Below are 17,613 nucleotides of genomic sequence, written 5' to 3' on the forward strand. Positions count from 1 at the left end.
GAGTTTGAGGAATATTTCAAAATCAAAAGAGGTCAAATTTAGGCAAAAAAAAACAACAGAGCTTAATGGCTTAATGACATAAATCAAAATGTGAAAATGTATCCTTTATTCAGTCATTAGAGGAATATAACAGGACATTCCTCTAGCACTAGGTGAGTCTGTCTATCTGCTTGTCTGTCTGTCAGTCTGTCTGCCTTTCAACACAGCAGACAGGATTCTCCTGGGAGATTCCATTACAGATTCCATACCATTACAATTAGCATGAAATAAGTAAACTATTGTCTGGCTGGAATATTGTTATTTTCAAGCAGTAATGTATAAGTGTGTGTGTGGAAATGTGTGTTAGAGAGGTTTGTTTGTGCGTAGAAGTGTGTGTGGTAGGGAAGTAGAACAGTGAGAGAGGGTGTGTGTGTTTGTGTGGGTGTGTGTCTGCCTGTGTGTAGATGGTTTGTTCCGTCGGAGGGGGGGGGGGGGGGGGGGGGGGGGGGGGTAGAGGACGCCTCCCCCCTCAGGGAGTGTGGTGGAATGTTCCAGTTTACTCCCCCCTGATTGGATGAAGCTAGACTGCACTCAGACGACGTTCTACTGCTTATTATTATTATTATCATCATACTTTTATTACAAACAGACCTTCCCTTTAACTCACTTCAACACAAAATCAACTGACCCGCACTTAAACCATCAGAATTATTATCATCGTACCTTATTACTCATTTGGCTGAGTTAACAGTCTACAGGTCAACAGATTTCAGGGTTAACAGATTAAAGGGTTTTGTACAGATTTTGTTCTCCTGTATTTGCATGTATGGACCGCTGCTCTGGAATGTCCTGATGACTCAACAAGAAATTACCCGAATGGCTGACTGACTGACTTTTCCTGGCTAGCAGACTGACTGACTGTTGATCTGGCTGGGTGTTGATCTGACGGTCTGGCTGTTGATCTGGCTGGGTGTGTCAGGGAAGCCTGTATGAGTCAGAGCATGATTCTGTGGCTCCCAAACCGCTGGTATGCGTTTGTTTAAACAGGGAGGAGGCTCCTGGGGGAGGCTCCAGGGAATGGAATTCACCCGCACGGTTTTGACATGTTATCAAACGTTGTTCAAACGTTGTGCCAAAGCGTATTTGGCACCTAACTCCCTTCAAATACACACATAACTAACTAACATAACTAGAAACAATAATTTTTTAAGTATTTTTTTTAATTATTTTTTTATCGCGCACAAACAGTTGTGCGCGATAGATCCCGGGCTCCCCCTGGTGGAAGCTTTAGGAACACAGATGGTTCGAGCAACTTGTGTTTGGGAGAGGACAAGGTAGGTCTAAATAAATGCAGTTCAAACAATGAACTGGCCAACCAGTTCATTATTTGGGCGCTAACAACAACTTAAACATTGGACCATTATATTATACTCATGATATTGTGCATGATATTGTATATTGTGTATAGCAAGAAGCACCAGCAGAGCTGCTTCAAGGTGCACATATTTATACAAGGTTAGCCTTGCTTCTCTATCCTGGCATCGCCAGACGAATTGAAAAGTGCAATTAGTCTGGAACCTCTCCGTTAAGTTCCGATTTCCAACGGGCATCCCCAACGGGCATCCCCAACGGGCGTAGACCAAAATGCCTCTGGACAGGATTGGATAGGCCTACAACCAATCATAGCAACGAAACGGGGGACGGCGCTCTGAGCGTCGAGCGACTAAAAAACACATTTAGTCTAGTCGCAATTTCTTGAACCCAGAAATGTTGAGTACCCTAGTTTTATTGCAGAAATGTCATCTATAGGCCTAATGGATGGAATTTAACTTGGTTGCTAAAAGTTGCACTTTGAGCAATTTGCATAATTAGCATAATAAGCCAATAAAGTCAAGACACCACAGGTGAATAGTGTAAAAAAATTAAAATAATAGATATCACCATGAAACTTTCTCAGTTGATTACTTATGTCAATATGAGGAAAAAATGTATTGCACGTTTTTTGTATTTTAATGTTTAAATATGCAAATGAGGCCATAGCTCATCAAATATGCGCTCATTTGCATACAGACAAAATCAGATCGTTTGATAAAGTCATGCTCAAAATATTTTTTCCAAGGGTAAACACGTATACTTGGGGGTCTGAGTTGGTGAAAACCTTTAAGGAACCTGGTCAGGAGGCAGTGTTGGCCTTTGGACGGACGGATTAAGAAATTAAGTGCCCCATGCAAAAATAACTATAGTATAACAGCATGCACACACACAAACCCACAAGAAACAAGAACTATATACAATATGCAAAATAACTATCTCCAGCATGCACACATACACAAATGCACAATAACTATATACAACATGCAAAATAACTATATACAGCATGTACATACATACAAACCCACAAGAACTACAGCAAAAGACAAAACTTTATACAGCATGCACACAGACACACACAATAACTATATACAAAAACTGCAAACAGCATGCGCACACACACACACACACACACACACGCACGCTGTAAAATAACTATATAGAGTATGCAAACGCACACACACATATATTTAACAACAACCACACAATCCCACTCAATAGCCTTCACCATCTTCATCATTTCTTTCCTCATTCCCTTCAGTCTCATCATCTTGGTCTTTATTTGAATGGGTTGCAGCAGCGGACCTCACCCCCTTCACACTTGCAGTAGTCAGTGCAACTGAGACTTGCAGCATGGCAGCTGCAGTTTCCTTTGCTGCAGGCCTTCAATGTGCTGCAGCTACAGCTGGTGACATCAAGTAGATTTACTGGAGCCACTACCTGGATGGCAAGAGCGGGCATGACAGCCCCTTCATTAGCAACCTTCCATCCAAACTTTGTGATGTCTCTGGCCTCTGCAGGAGGCTCTCTCTGACCTGCAGCCTTCCACAACATGACCTGAAGATGAGCACGCAGTATGTGCAGCATCAGGTTGGCATCAGTTGGAGGAAGCTTTTTAAGTTTAGGAGGCTTTTTGCTGCGACTGTAGATCTGGTAGCGAGTGTTATTCATTCATTTATTTATCCATATGTAGTTTATAGTTCAACTCCAGATGGAAATGTCGATGTTAGAGGTATTGTCATTCACAGTGGGAGAGTAAAGTGATCAAGTGGAGAGTACAAAAGTGACCGTGAAATTCAGTGTCTGGACTAAATAGGTTAATGAAAAGTAAAAGCTAAATATCTAATACCATAGCCTGATCAATAAAACAATAACTTGTATCGTATCGTAAAATCGTATTGAGACTGGACCACCGAATCTAGCAATGGTCTAATGTGTCAATACTGCCTCCTTACCGCAGGTTCCTTAAAGGTTTTCACCAACTCAGTCCCCATTGGAAAAATTATTTTAATTAAATTATTTTGAGCCTTGGTTTATCACACGATCGGATTTTGTGTGTATGCAAATTACAGCATATTTAATGAGATATGGCCTCATTTGCATATGTAAACATTAAAATACAAAAAACATGCAATACATTTTTTTCTCATCTTAACATAAATAATCAACTGAGAAAGTTTCATGGTGATATCTATTTTTTTTTTTTTTTTACCCTATTCACCTGTGGTGTCTTGACTTTAATGGCTTATTATGCTAATTATGCAATCAAGTTAAACTCCATCCACTAGGTCTAGATTACATTTCTGCAATAAAACTTTAGGGTTACTCAACATTTCTGGGTTTACTATTGGGCCTATGGGGATTACGACTAGACTAATTCCTTCTCAACAGAAGCTTTAGGGGGATTCTGTTGTTCTTTGAGTTAAAATATACCGTTCAGTTCGTTTAATACTGTCTTAAACTGGTAGGCCTACTCAACCCACCGTTTCACATCAGCGGCGGACATTCTCTAGCTGCCTCCAGCAATCACTCGGTCCGTGTAACGCTTATCAGTTCAATTTTCAATTTCAAAACATAAAAATTAAAATATAAAAAACAAAAAAACATAAAATTGTAGTATTGAGTTCAATTTCCTAATATTCTGTTTTTTGTTCGTCGAGTAAATACGGAAATAAGATTTAATAACATTTAATTTGATAAGTAATTTTTTTTATTTCGCCAATAAGGTTGAAAGAAAATTAGAAAAAAATAGAAAATCGGAAAGGTTCTGTTTCTGAATGCGTCTCTCGGCTGCCGGGAATAATGGTGGTGATTAATGGGCCATAGTGATTACAATGAATATATCGTGGACATCAGTAACACTTGCAATATTAATTCGGCAATTAAGTGTCATAGTTCGTGTAGTTCGTGCTGGCTGCCCCTTACCTGCTTATAGTGAGTAGCCTAGACGTGTATGGGGTAAGGACAATTGTGATGCGCGCGCGCACACACACACACACACACACACACACACACACACACACACACACACACACACACACACACACACACACACACACACACACACACACACACACACACACACACACACACACACACACACAGGCAAATTAGTGTCTAACTAAATGAATCAAGGTTAATGATGCAGCTGGTCTCTATAACAATCCAATGTTACATGTTCCTGATGTAACCTCGTGTCTCTTCACTCTTACATGTATCTTATGTCACTTCAATAGTCTTCTCTATCTAAATTTACACTAAATGTAGGCTACTTTATGTCTCTTCTCACTGATCACATTACATGCTGAATTCTGATTGGCTAATTCCATCTGATTGGTTGTGTCTACCGCTCTCCAGTGGCTCTACATCAGTGTAAAAAACAGTTATCCACAATGTGTGGATAACAGTGTGTGGATAACTGTCTAGGGAGTGTGTGATCCAACTATTACGGAATGGATGAAAGATATAAATACTGCACATGGTGTCTGACACAGACCGATAGAACTAATATATTCATTACTATCAACTAGAGTAGACCATTGGAACGACGTTGAAAAAAAAATCAATTTATTTAACTAAGCAGCCAGTAATTACTATTTTAATCCTGCATGAATACATTTGGAACTGTTTAGGAGCTACTGATATTATAGTATTAAACTGTCATAAACTAATATATTAAATAATGGAGACATTTGGAAATAGTGTTTGTAGTAGCTGCCAATATATTATTATTTGACTATGTAATAAACCTGTGCATTTCATCAGGAAAACTTTGATATAGTTTACATAACTACGAATAAAGCGAACTAACATAGTAACTTCTTTTGAGTTATTAATGAAGTGTGTGAACGCACGACATGCTCCATCCATGTCCATAAGCCGGATAAATAATGTAGGCCTTCTTTGTCTGAGGCAATCAAAACAAACAGAAGTAACATACAAAATACTTTAATGTCCCAACATCCACTACTGGTTTTAGACCTCCAATGCACAGAATCTCAGCTGATTAGAAGTCCACCACCACGACCCTCAGAACCATCTCGGCTACAGTTTATTTGGACTTGGTCTCCTTCCCGTCCATCAGACCCAACAGAACAGCGTCGGCCTCCAGCAGCGTGGTGTCAGTCGCGGCCCCTAAGAACCGGGATGTGAGCTCCAGGTCCTGCAGCCTCAGGCGGACTCTGGACCCCCGCAGGTACCGCTCCGGGTCTTGCGATGGGCGCTTGCACACGCAGTGGAACTTGGCCCCGAAGTCAATGTACAGGTCGTCCTTCACGACATGGAAGATTCTGCCCACAACGACCTTGTCCTTGGCTGGACCCATCTGGATGAGCGGAGAATGCCGGAGCATCGAGGCGAAGGAAGACTCATCTCTGGTCCAGCTGGTCCTGCTGGTGCCGGGTTGGTCTCTCTGCTGGAGGTCCGTGTGTTGCTCAAACGCCGCGGCGAAACCGCTTTTTGGTTTACTGGCAGCTGGTTCATCGATCTTTTCTCCGTCCGACCCATCCGGCTGGCCGGTGCTGTAGCAGGTGTTTTGGGTAGGTTGCGGGACTCTGGGCCTTAACCATGTTAAATGTGTCGTTAAAATAGTTTTATTCCGCACGGATCTCACAACCTTACACAAGGTCGCCATGTTGATGTATCCCACAATGCAGAGCGACATCGTCCTGACGCTCAGTCCTCTGGAGCCTCCTGGTGGTGGTGGCTGGCACCGCGCAATACTTACAGGAATTAAAATGCAACGAATCAACTAGCTCGTATCTTAAAATAACTTGGACATGTTTTGTTTTGATATTGGAATTTTTTTGAATGGTTATCTCCTTTGTTTGTATTGGATACAGTTTACTTCATATTAATATCAGTTTTTAGTTTAAATTGTATACAGTCTGTAATTTATATTTTATACAGTAGTTTGGACGTGGAGAAGAAAAGGAAGAAGAGGTGGAAGAATAAAAATCTGAAATCGTCGATCTTCCAGCAGAGAAGAAGAGGCGGTCCTCCAGCAGAGAAGAAGAGGCGGTCCTCCAGCAGAGAAGAAGAAAGAGGCGGTACTCCAGTAGCACAGAAGAAGAATCTGTTCTCCAGTAGAGCAGAAGAAGAAGAAAGCAACAACATGGAGCTGTTTGTTTCTAGCTCCGTTCTCAGATTCTCTAATGTTCCTCTTGTTTCTCTACCTGTTGGCTCGAGGGTCGGAGACCTGGTCCAGGACGTCCTGACTGATCATGTAAGCATAATGTTCTGCTGATTGTCGTACTGAAGACGAGGACATGCGTCCAGCTGAGCTTTGTGTCGCTGTTTAGCTTAGCACACCGCGACCAAAGTCTCAAAAAGACACTTAAAATACGAGCAGTCGTCTTTTTCGATATGTGGTTGTTTGTTTTCGTGTAGATACACGGCTAGTCAGGTGGTTGTTATTGAAGCGATATTTAACGTAACTTCTGGAAACTGACCGTTCAGTCTTCATTGAAATGTGTTTTTCGATGTGACGCGAGGGGATCGATGTGGGAAGTGTTAGTATATGGGTGGTTGATGGTGCAGGGTGTTACCCAGTCGAGGGGGAAACTCTTCTGGATTAATAAAGTGTACCTTGTATTTCAGGGTCTTCCCTCTGAGGACTTCTACGTCACGACCAACGGGCGTGTGTCCGGGCCGGCGGAGCTGCTCCTGCAGGGCTCGGTCTACCACCTGGAGCCCAGGCTATGTGGAGGGAAAGGAGGTGAGGCACTCGCACAAACCCACACCGGGGTGTGTGACTGTTTGTATGGGATGTGTGACTGTGTATGGTATATGACTGTTTGTGTGTGGAATGTGGGACTTCATGGGATGTGACTGTGGTGCAGGGTTCGGCTCGATGCTCCGTGCTCTGGGAGCTCAGATCGAGAAGACGACGAACCGCGAGGCGTGCAGAGACCTGAGCGGGCGCCGCCTCCGAGACGTCAACCACGAGAAAGAGTAAGACGCCTGTTGTCATGGCAGTGCTTGGAGAACCAGAGCTTCTAGTCTTTATCAGATTCCCACCAGAGTGAAGCATGACGGCCTGAGGGGTTTCTCCATCAGGATGGCGGAGTGGCTGAAGAAGCAGGCGGAGCTAGAGGGGGAGAAGGACCAGCGACGGGTGGAGCGACTGCAGAGGAAGCTGGTGGAGCCCAAACACCACTTCACTGACCCGGACTACCAGCAGCAGTGCCACGACCTGTCGGAGCGCCTGGAGGACTCGGTGCTGAAGGGTGGGTGAACCGGACCTGGCCCTACACAGCTGAGTCCAGGGGATTTAGAAATCGCCACGGCTTCATACAAGACTGGAAGGACCATCCTTTCTCTTCCTCGTCCTATGAATATATTTGTTATTGCGTTGTTTCTGCTATTTGAAGCTAAACCCAGGACCCTAAAGCTAAACCCTAGACCCTAAAGCTAGACACGTCGCTTAACCGTGGACCCTAAAGCTAATCTCACACCCTGGACCCTAAAGCTAAACCCGAGACCCTAAAGGTACCCTAACCCCTAGTTGTCTGTGTAGTGGATGTGGCCTGGGTAGTGGGCATGGTCTTAGCTCTACTGCTGGTGTTTCAGGCATGCAGGCCTCCTCCTCTGGGGTGGTTAGTGCGGAGGCGGGACCTAGTACTAAACGGACCAAGCAGCATCCAGATTCAATACCCAAGAAGAAGAAACGCTTCTGGTAAGTCAACCAAATTCTTTTCATGTTTGGTTTAGCGTAGACATGGCTTAGGCTGAACAGTTACGGCCAGGATAGAGACGGTTTAGGTACTATGTTAGAGATTGTTAGTTGCGGTACTTCGTTAGGAATTGTTAGTTAAGGAGGTACCAGGTTGGAGGGGTTTAGGTACTATGTTAGTTTTGTTGTAGAAGGGGGGTAGTTAGTGGGTTCTAGGTTAGAGATGGTTAGTTTAGGTATGAGGTGATTAGTTTAGGTTTTACAGGTGGTAGAAGTGGACGAAGATATAGCTAGTAATAGAGATAGTGGGTTTAGTAACAGATATAGCTGGTACTAGCTGTATGTATATAGATAGTGGAAGTAGTAGATATAGACAAAGATGTAGCTGGTACTAGATGTATCTGGACTCTGATGTTCTCAGGAGTGGGGTTGGAGATCTAGACCTGCTCGACAGTGAGGAAGAGGATGAAGAAGAGGAGCGACCCGGTCCGTCTCACCAGACCAGGTACAGTCATGACAATCTGTAGTCCACCTGGTCTCATCCCGGTCCTCCTGTGAGACGGCTCCCCCTCCATGAGGTCCTTGTGTCGGACCCACATGGCCGCGTGGGTCTTCTAACGTGGACTCGTGTCTCTAAACCTTCCTCAGATCCAAGGAAGACGTGCCTTCCAGTAGTAGTCCTGCCAGACCCTCTGCAGAACCGGTCTCTACTGGCTCAGACAAACTGAAACCTGAACCGGTTTCTACCGGCTCAGACCAACCGGAACCGGAACCTGAACCAATGTCTACTGGTTCAGACCAACCTGAACTGGTCTCTACCAGCTCAGATCAACCGGAACCTGAACCGGTCTCCACCGGCTCAGACCAACCCGAACCTCAACCCATGACCCAGACAAACCAAGACCCCCAGCCGAATGAGCCCCAGCCGAATGAGCCCCAGCCGAATGAGCCCCAGCCGACTGAGCCCCAGCCGACGCAGTCCGCACCACAGGTCAGATCCGGGGTCCTCTTTAGCAGTAACTCATCTGACTGGTTGTGATGGGGTTGGTCTGATGGTGGTTCTGCCGCCCCAGCAGGTGCACACGCCCTTGGATCTGGACGCTGCCGGCTCCCCAGAGGACCTGGAGGCTGCGGGTCTGGACCAGCTGAAGGAGGAGCTCCGGACCCGCGGGCTGAAGTGCGGGGGGACCCTGAAGGAGCGTGCGAGCCGCCTGTACTCTGTGAGGGGTCTTACACCGGAGCAGATCGACCCCCTGCTGCGGGCCAAGACCAGCGCTAAAGGCAAGAAGTGATGCTTCTCAGCCATGCCTACTTTTTTTTTAAATGAGTCCCAATGTTCTTCAATTGACTTTATTTCAGTGTACATTTTATATTTACATTAAACGCTGCCCCAGCCATCTCAGTTTCCTTTCTTAAGCCAGACAGAGCGAGGAGACTTTCTCCAGTAACTAGAACCAGAACCAGATTGTCACTGCTTTCTCTCAACTGTCGGTTGTTCTGAATTGACAACGCACGGGCCGTCCATAACCTGGGTCTAGAGAAGCCCGGGTCCCACCGGATGAGCTGGGGTCTAGAATCCCGGGTATCACCGGATGAGCTGGGGATCCTGAAGCCCGGGTCCGGCCGGATAGGCTGGGGTTCTTGAAGCCTGGGTTTACGGATGGGCTGGGGTCTAGAAGCCCGGGTCCCAGGCGATAACCTGGGCTTGGCTGACCTCCTCGTAGCAGACGATGACGTCACCAGGGCTGAACTCCAGGGCGGTGTCGAGGGAGAGGCCGCACTCCACCCCCGTCCCCACCTTCTGCACGTCGTCCTTGTGGTGCTTCAATGCCGTCAGAGAGCCTGGTGGTGTAGTTACAAGACATTATATTAATACAGCCTCAGAACCTGCTAGAATTGTAATATAAATATGGGGTGTGTTAATATTATTACATGATTAATATATGGTAATCCTGTATTCATAACCATGTTAGTGATATTAGGTATTCACAGTATCTGTGGATACCTATTGTTATTCTAGGGTTAGGTATTTTTTTATTTGGGAGCCCCCAGATCTTTCAAGTTTCTCCAGCATTGGCATCCAACTAGTTTGGTGCGAGGTCTTCCATAGGCAGTGCTATTAGTCGTGTTTAAAGTTAAACGATCAGCCTTGATGCATTAAAAAAAGGCATCTACTATTAAACCTGTGTTTCTGTGTATCTGCTTTTGGGATAAAAAAAAAAAAGACCTGCCCCTGTCGGAGGCCTAGTTGAGACTAGGAGTGATGACTGCCCCCTGTGAATCATGTTCTAGTGTGCTGTTTATTATAACACCTCTATACATGAGTCCTCACCCTCCCATAGCGTTTCCTGGTCCCTCAGCAGACGGAACTTCATGCGTCGGTCCAGCAGCCCGCTGCGGACCCGACAGCCGGCCACTAGAACCTTCTTCTTGCCCACACTGACCTGGAACACGGCCAGAACCGCAGCCTCTCCTGGGGACACAGCGTGGGCCGGGGCTCCCATTAGTGCACATTAGCCACATGGGAGGAATGGCTCAAGTGAGGCAAATACAGCCTCAGGATCAGGAGGAAGCACATCATGCAGTGATGTGAGGGAGGTCTCTAGTGAGGCAGATAGAGCTATAAGTGGTGAGAAGAAGGTCTCTAGTGAGGCAGAGCGATAAGTGATGTGAGGGAGGTCTCTAGTGAAAAACTGAACTTTGCTAGCATAACGTGTGAAGTGTAGCCTGTGTACCTAGCATGTGCAGCATAGCGTAGGGTGTGTAATTAGTGTATGTAGCATAGCATAGCTACCGAGGACATTGTGCGACAGCAGGGCCGGCAGCGTGCTGCTCAGCTCCGTCTTCAGGCCGTCTATCAGTTTGTAGATGATGTTGTGGAGGTGGATCTGGACGCCCTTCTTCTCCGCCAGGCGCAGGATGGACTTACTGGCCGACACGTTGAAGCCATAGATGGAGCCTGGGGGTGGAGGAGTTAGTGCTCCGTATCAGGAGCCGTGTGAGCTCCACCAGCAGCAGTGTTTTAGAGAACACAGTTCTCAGTGCTCCAGATATTAACGAGGCACGACAGAACTCGGGTCGCTTCTCAAAGTGTGTCTGCCAACACAATGTACGTCAAACATCAAACCAGTACATGTCACCATGGCAACATGTAACCCACATCCTCTAGTGAGGACTACATCCGTACATACTTGTGGACGGCTTGCCTCTACCTGAGAAGGTCTCTGCTAGGTTCACGTCGTTCTCTGAGATTTCTCCGACGCCGAAGTGGACCAGCTCCATCTGACACTGGTCGTGGGCGTCGTAGCTCTCCAGCAGGCTCAGGATGGCCTCCACCGAGCCGTCCACGTCCCCTGAGGTCAGGGGTGAAAGGTCGTCAAGATCAGTAACAACTCGGACCAGATTAATGCTTAACCTAAATACGACATCCTCGCCACCAAATGATAATATGTTCAATGTCATTCCATCTAGGGTACCAGAGGGTTTTAGAAGGCCATAGGACACTAGATGTTTAGGAGGCCATAGGACACTAGATGTTTAGGAGGCCCTAGGACACTAGATGTTTAGGAGGCCCTAGGACACTAGATGTTTAGGAGGCCCTAGGACACTAGATGTTTAGGAGGCCCTAGGGGACCAGGTGGTTAGGTACCAGGTGTTTGGGGTACCAGGTGGTTAGGGGACCAGGTGGTTAGGTACCAGGTGGTTAGGGGACCAGGTGGTTAGGTACCAGGTGGTTAGGGGACCAGGTGGTTAGGTACCAGGTGGTTGGGTACCAGGTGGTTAGGGGACCAGGTGGTTAGGTACCAGGTGGTAAGGTACCAGGTGGTTAGGTACCAGGTGGTTAGGTACCAGGTGGTTAGGGGACCAGGTGGTGAGGTATCAGGTGGTTAGGGGACCAGGTGGTGAGGTACCAGGTGGTCAGGGGACCAGGTGGTTAGGGGACCAGGTGGTGAGGTACCAGGTGGTCAGGGGACCAGGTGGTTAGGGGACCAGGTGGTGAGGTATCAGGTGGTTAGGGGACCAGGTGGTTAGGTACCAGGTGGTCAGGGGACCAGGTGGTTAGGGGACCAGGTGGTTAGGTACCAGGTAGTTAGGGTACCAGGTGGTTGGGTACCAGGTGGTTAGGGGACCAGGTGGGCCTACCTTTGATGATGAGGGGCAGGCAGTGCTGGTTCTTCTCGGTCTTCTCGCTGGGCCTCATGGCGGCCTGCTGCCGGTTGGCGCGGTACAGCGCCGCCTTCCTCTGGCGCCAGCTGAGGTGGGCGTGGCTCTGCCGCTGCTCCTGGTAGCGCTCCTGGTGCTCCTGCTGCCGCTCCTGGATGACCTTGTGCTCCTCCTTCAGCTGGGCCTGCTCCTCCTCGTAGCTCCTCCACTCCACCACCTCCCGCGCCCGTTGCTGACGAATCAACCGTGATTGGTTCGTTTGGTTAAAAGGAGCATGAGGAGGTGCTCAGGAGGAGAACCCTGGAGAGCCTTCAGAGAAACGACGACTGGACGGGAAGCTGGTATAACCAGGTTACCATAACCAGGTTACCATAACCAGGTTAGCATACCCAAGCTAGCATAACCAAGTTCAGTGACCTCTCACCTCAGACTCCACCTCCAGTAGCTCCTCCCCCGCGGAGGGGAGGTCCTTCCAGCCAACCACCTGCACCGCCCGGCTAGGCCCCGCCTCCTCCAGCGCCTGGTTCTGCTCGTCAAAGAGGAAGCGCACCTTGGCCCAGCTCCGCCCCGCCACCAGAACACACCCCCTCCTCAGAGTGCCCTGCTGCACGATGACAGACGCCACCGCACTGCACACACACACACACACACACACACACACACACACACACACACACACACACACACACACACACACACACACACACACACACACACACACACACACACACACACACACACACACACACACACACTGATCGTGAACACTCATGTGTGTATATATGCTACACACACACACAGACAGTGGTATAGTGTAGTTGTGCGGTTGCCATGGTCACCCACCCCTTCCCCCGGTCGGTTCTGCTCTCGATGACCACGCCCTCCACCAGGCCGCTGGGGTCCGCCTTCAGCTCCAGAACCTCTGCCAGCGCCACCGTAGCTTCAGCTAGCAGCATCAGGTTATCACCCTGTCACAACACACTCACCCTGTCACCAGACACTCACCCTGTCACAACGCACTCACCCTGTCACAACACACTCACCATGTCACCACATGACACTCACCCTGTCACAACGCACTCACCCTGTCACAACGCACTCACCCTGTCACAACACACTCACCCTGTCACAACACACTCACCATGTCACCACATGACACTCACCCTGTCACCACACACTCACCATGTCACCACATGACACTCACCCTGTCACAACACACTCACCATGTCACCACACACTCACCATGTCACCACATGACACTCACCCTGTCACAACACACTCACCATGTCACCACATCCACACTCCTCTCAACACACTCACTGTCTCAAGACACTCACCCTATCACGAAACACCATGTCACGACATGACCCACTCACCCTGTCACGACATGACCCACTCACCATGTCACGAGAAGCTAGTACAACAAATGGAGGAGCTAGTCTGACAGTGGGAGGGTCTAGTGCAAAAGTGGGAGGAGCCCGTACAACAGTGGGAGGGGCTTTGTTTCCATGGCGCTGCTGACCTTCAGGGCGGAGACGGGGATGACCTGGACGTCTCCTCCGTGCTCCTCCCCCACCACGCCGTGCTCCAGCAGCTCCCGCGCCACGCGGCCCGGCTCCGCCTGCGGCTTGTCACACTTATTCACCGCCACGATGACCGGGACTGGCACACGTTACAAACATGTTAGACACACACGTTACAGACACATGTTACATACACACGTTACAAACATGTTAGACACACACGTTACAGACACATGTTACATACACACATTACAAACATACATTACAAACATGTTAGACACACACGTTACAGACACATGTTACATACACACATTACAAACATACATTACAAACATGTTAGACACACACATTACAGACACATGTTACATAGTAACACATTACAAACATGTTACATACACACGTTACAGACACATGTTACAAACACACATTACAAACATGTTACAAAAGACCGTTGCAAGCACAAGTTCCAGACACACGTTACAAACATGATACAGACAAATGTTAACACAGGTTACAAACAAGTTACAGACACACGTAACACACCGTGCGTTCTTAACATGTCCAACACACTAGTGTGTATGTACCTCGGGCATTCTTGGCGTGTTGGATGGATTCCACCGTTTGGTTCATCACACCGTCATCGGCGGCGACCACAAGGATGATGATGTCGGTGGCGTTGGCTCCCCGGGCCCTCATGGAGGTGAAGGCAGCGTGACCGGGCGTGTCCAGGAAGGTGATCTGCTCACCTGTCGGGAGCGCCACTACACACACACACACACACACACACACACACACACACACACACACACACACACACACACACACACACACACACACACACACACACACACACACACACACACACACACACACACACACAGTTAGTTAGAAGTAGTTACCTAGGAAGGCCCCTATGTGCTGAGTGATGTCTCAGCCTCCAGGTTAGTTAGTACTAGTTAGTACTAGTTAGTAGTTACCTAGGAAGGCCCCTATGTGCTGCGTGATGCCCCCGGCCTCCTGCTCCACCAGCTGACTCCTCCTCAGAGCGTCCAGCAGGCTCGTCTTCCCGTGGTCCACGTGGCCCATGATGGTCACCACGGGGGGGCGCGCCCGCAGACTGCCTGGGTCCAGCACCCTGCACACAGAGAGGTACAACACCTAGAACATGACCCAGCACCCTGCAGACAGAGAGGTACAACACCTAGAACATGACCCAGCACCCTGCACACAGAGAGGTACAACACCTAGAACATGACCCAGCACCCTGCACACAGAGAGGTACAACACCTAGAACATGACCCAGCACCCTGCAGACAGAGAGGTACAACACCTAGAACATGACCCAGCACCCTGCACACAGAGAGGTACAACACCTAGAACATGACCCAGCACCCTGCACACAGAGAGGTACAACACCTAGAACATGACCCAGCACCCTGCACACAGAGAGGTACAACACCTAGAACATGACCCAGCACCCTGCAGACAGAGAGGTACAACACCTAGAACATGACCCAGCACCCTGCACACAGAGAGGTACAACACCTAGAACATGACCCAGCACCCTGCACACAGAGAGGTACAACACCTAGAACATGACCCAGCACCCTGCACACAGAGAGGTACAACATCTAGAACATGACCCAGCACCCTGCAGACAGAGAGGTACAACACCTAGAACATGACCCAGCACCCTGCAGACAGAGAGGTACAACATCTAGAACATGACCCAGCACCCTGCAGACAGAGAGGTACAACATCTAGAACATGACCCAGCACCCTGCAGACAGAGAGGTACAACATCTAGAACATGACCCAGCACCCTGCACACATAGAGATACATCACCTAGAGATACATATGAAACTGATACAAAACCCTTCTCTGTGCGTTGCCATGGTAACCATACCTCCGCTTGGCGTCCCTGTTTTCCCGCTCTTTCTCCTGGGCCAGGCGCGCCCAGCGGTACTTCATCCCTGAGCGCGTCACCACCTCCTTGATCCAGCGCTCCTCCAGCACCTCCTCCTCCTCCAGAGACTGCAGCTCCGCAGGCGTGTTGAGGAGCGCCTCAAACACATGATCTACACACACACACACACACACACACACACAATAACATATAAACAAACACACACACATTATAAAAGATACACCCACACACAATAAAATATATATACACACACACACACAAACATCATAAAATATATACCCCCCCCCCCCCCACACACACACACACACATTACCAAATATATATCTACACACACACACACACACACACACACACACACACACATAATTAAGGTCATTATTAAGGTCAGAGGTCAGGTGGTCTAGAGGTCATTTGGTTGTACGTCAGCTGGCCTGGCGGTCAGAGGTCAGGTGGTCTAGAGGTCATTTGGTTGTACGTCAGCTGGCCTGGAGGTCAGAGGTCAGGTGGTCTAGAGGTCATTTGTACATCAGCTGGCCTGGAGGTCAGAGGTCTTACCAGGATCTTTGTTCATGGCCCGAGCGAGTTCCGCTACGGTCATCCTCTTCCTGATCTCCACTTCCTGTTTGTCAGCATTGACCTTGACCTTCTGATGACCCTTCTTCTGACCCTTCACCTGGAAGCACATGACCTTAGTAAGATGACCCTGGAGCCCCTCGTCATGGCTCTCCTGCTGTGTCTTATGTTTACATGAATCATTTAAACCCATGTCAGTATTAGTTTAGTAATCATGTGTTTTTAACCTTGTTTACATGAATCATTTAAACCCATGTCAGTAATAGTTTAATAAACATGTGTTATTATCCTTATGTTTACATGAATGATTTCAACCCATGTTAGTATAAGTTTAATAATCATGTGTTATTATTATTATGTTTACATGAATAATTTCAAATCATGTTAGTATTAGTTTAATAATCCTGTGTTATTTTCCTAATGTTCACATGAATCATTTCACAGTCATATCACAGTACTATGAATTGATAACATGTAGTATGTTGGCAGTTCATATTGCAGCAGGTGTGTGGGAGCATGTTATTAAGGATAGGTAGGTTAATGCCATGTTATTGTTAATGTAATGTTGCCTGCACACTCGCACATGCACAAACACACACGCAGGCACACACACATGGACAAACATGCACACACCCTACCGTGCACGTGCACACACACACACACACACACACACACACACACACACACACACACACACACACACACACACACACACACACACACACATGCAAGCACATGCACACAGTGTGTGATCTACCTGTTTGGCAGCGAGCTGTCTGACTGGCTGGCGAAGGAGAGGAGGTGAGATGAGAGGAGGAGAGAGGAGAGGAGGAGAGAGGAGAGGAGGGAACAGGAGCCGTGCCAGTAGGGAGGAGGGGCTCAGGAGCCGGGTGCTCCTCACTACCCCCCACATACCTGCACTCACACACTCACACACCTGAACTCACTCGCGCACACACACACACACCTGAAATCACACACACAACATCAATTAAACACAACACTAGCCTGGACAAATATACAGATATATAGCAGAACCAGAGTACGAATCAGAAGCCTTCATCTTGTGTCATCAGTATTATAATTCACAAAAACAGGACGAGTGTCATCAGCAGGGTGAACCCACGGCCCACATGCCCGTGTAGAGGCCCTGGTGGACCGGGTTCATGTGGTTCATGTTCTGGTTGTTACACATGATAATACTTGTAACTAGCTACAAGAAGGCTGCAGTGAATCTAGAGAGGAATCTCAAACGCTCTTACAAACATTGACATTAAGCACGGTTGTGTGAAACCACTCATCCAAGTCATGTTTAATATCTCACCTTCAATCAAATGTATTTATTTCTCTTCATTTCGAGTCAAAACAGTTGGATGAATAAACTTGTGACAGGGCGCCGCCA

At 47.9% G+C, this 17,613-nt stretch overlaps 3 protein-coding genes across 4 annotated transcripts; 1 reads left to right on the forward strand and 2 right to left on the reverse strand.

The window, feature by feature from the left end:
* Nucleotides 1–5,282: 5,282 nt before the first annotated feature.
* Nucleotides 5,283–6,104, reverse strand: mrps28 (mitochondrial ribosomal protein S28). The gene has a single exon (XM_084465454.1). The coding sequence runs from the start codon at nt 6,011–6,013 to the stop codon at nt 5,402–5,404; it is 612 nt and encodes a 203-aa protein (XP_084321580.1). The 5' UTR covers nt 6,014–6,104; the 3' UTR covers nt 5,283–5,401.
* A 349-nt stretch (nt 6,105–6,453) lies between these two features.
* sde2 (SDE2 telomere maintenance homolog (S. pombe)) lies at nt 6,454–9,420 on the forward strand. 2 transcript variants are annotated; one of them, XM_084465450.1, is made up of 8 exons: nt 6,454–6,574; nt 6,949–7,066; nt 7,191–7,302; nt 7,408–7,577; nt 7,921–8,026; nt 8,445–8,528; nt 8,672–9,014; nt 9,097–9,420. In XM_084465450.1, exons 1-8 carry the CDS (start codon nt 6,464–6,466, stop codon nt 9,313–9,315), a joined length of 1,263 nt encoding a protein of 420 aa, XP_084321576.1. In that variant the 5' UTR covers nt 6,454–6,463; the 3' UTR covers nt 9,316–9,420. The 2 variants fall into 2 exon arrangements, with proteins under 2 accessions (XP_084321576.1, XP_084321577.1); XM_084465451.1 differs by having other exon boundaries at nt 9,100–9,420.
* A 145-nt stretch (nt 9,421–9,565) lies between these two features.
* Nucleotides 9,566–17,613, reverse strand: mtif2 (mitochondrial translational initiation factor 2). Its single transcript, XM_084465444.1, has 14 exons — nt 17,536–17,613; nt 16,969–17,178; nt 16,194–16,311; nt 15,618–15,789; nt 14,688–14,845; nt 14,295–14,471; nt 13,710–13,849; nt 13,031–13,155; nt 12,612–12,816; nt 12,167–12,419; nt 11,236–11,376; nt 10,818–10,982; nt 10,356–10,496; nt 9,566–9,865 (listed from the first exon to the last, which is right to left on the reverse strand). Exons 2-14 carry the CDS (start codon nt 17,122–17,124, stop codon nt 9,696–9,698), a joined length of 2,121 nt encoding a protein of 706 aa, XP_084321570.1. The 5' UTR covers nt 17,125–17,178; nt 17,536–17,613; the 3' UTR covers nt 9,566–9,695.

The sequence above is a fragment of the Micromesistius poutassou genome (assembly GCF_964030765.1).
Source record: "Micromesistius poutassou genome assembly, chromosome: 3".
In the NCBI taxonomy this organism is placed as follows: Eukaryota; Metazoa; Chordata; class Actinopteri; order Gadiformes; family Gadidae; genus Micromesistius; species Micromesistius poutassou.